The sequence below is a fragment of the Onychostruthus taczanowskii genome, unplaced genomic scaffold (genome assembly GCF_017590055.1).
Source record: "Onychostruthus taczanowskii isolate IOZ18803 unplaced genomic scaffold, ASM1759005v1 scaffold1008, whole genome shotgun sequence".
NCBI lineage: Eukaryota > Metazoa > Chordata > Aves > Passeriformes > Passeridae > Onychostruthus > Onychostruthus taczanowskii.
Genome location: NW_024496616.1, coordinates 1 through 1,179, shown reverse-complemented (window position 1 = coordinate 1,179; position 1,179 = coordinate 1). Strand labels below are relative to the sequence as shown.

General features: G+C 71.8%; 1 protein-coding gene across 1 annotated transcript in view; it reads left to right on the top strand.

Moving 5' to 3' along the window:
* Positions 1-1,155, top strand: part of LOC121339131 (spliceosome RNA helicase DDX39B-like) — a gene marked incomplete at its 3' end in the record, with an annotated part of 2,319 nt that extends 1,164 nt beyond the window's left edge. The window contains exon 3 of the mRNA XM_041410698.1: positions 1,028-1,155. Within this exon, the coding sequence (XP_041266632.1) occupies positions 1,028-1,155 (128 nt within the window). The remainder of the gene's footprint in view (positions 1-1,027) is intronic.
* Between the last annotated feature and the right edge of the window lie 24 nt (positions 1,156-1,179).

The window sequence follows — 1,179 nt, the reverse complement described above, 5'->3', positions numbered from 1 at the left end:
GGGCCCTCAGTGCGCCTTCCGGGGGTCTCGGTGCCCCTCCCGGGGGTCTCTGGGGGGGTCTCTGTGCCCCTCCCGGGGGTCTCTGGAGGTCTCGGTGCCCTTCCCAGGGATCTCAGTACACCTCTCAGGGGTCTCTGGGGGTCTCAGTGCCCCTCCCAGGGATCTCTGGGGGTCTCAGTGCCCCTCCCGGGGGTCTCTGGGGGTCTCGGTGCCCTTCCCAGGGATCTCAGTACACCTCTCAGGGGTCTCTGGGGGCCTCAGTGCCCCTCCCAGGGATCTCTGGGGGTCTCAGTGCCCCTCCCGGGGGGCTCCGGGGGTCTCAATGCCCCTCCCGGAGTTCTCTGGGGGTCTGAGTGCCCCTCCCGGGGGTCTCTGGGGGGGTCTCTGTGCCCCTCCCGGGGGTCTCTGGAGGTCTCGGTGCCCTTCCCAGGGATCTCAGTACACCTCTCAGGGGTCTCTGGGGGCCTCAGTGCCCCTCCCAGGGATCTCTGGGGGTCTCAGTGCCCCTCCCGGGGGGCTCCGGGGGTCTCAATGCCCCTCCCGGAGTTCTCTGGGGGTCTGAGTGCACCTCCCGGGGGTCTCTGGGGGTCTCGGTGCCCCTCCCGGGGTCTCTGTGCTCCTCTTGGGGGTCTCTGGGGGTCTTGGTGCCCCTCCCGGGGGTCTCTGGGGGTCTCAGTGCCCCTGCTGGGGGTCTCGGTGCCCTTCCCGGGGGTCTCAGGATCCCTCTTGGGGGTGTCTCAGTACCCCTGCCGGGGGTCTCTGGGGGTCTCAGTGCCCCTCCTGGGGGTCTCTGGGGGTCTCGGTGCCCCTGCCGGGGGTCTCCGCGGGTCTCGGTGCCCCTGCCGGGGGTCTCCGGGGGTCTCAGTGCCCCTCCTGGGGGTCTCTGGGGGTCTCGGTGCCCCTGCCGGGGGTCTCTGGGGGTCTCGGTGCCCCTGCCGGGGGTCTCCGCGGGTCTCGGTGCCCCTGCCGGGGGTCTCCGGGGGTCTCGGTGCCCGTGCCAGCCCGTGACCCCCTGCTTTCCCCGCAGTCCAGCACGAGTGCATCCCCCAGGCCATCCTGGGCATGGACGTGCTGTGCCAGGCCAAGTCTGGCATGGGCAAGACGGCCGTGTTCGTGCTGGCCACGCTGCAGCAGCTGGAGCCCGTCACGGGGCAGGTATGGGGGCTGGGCGGGGGTCCC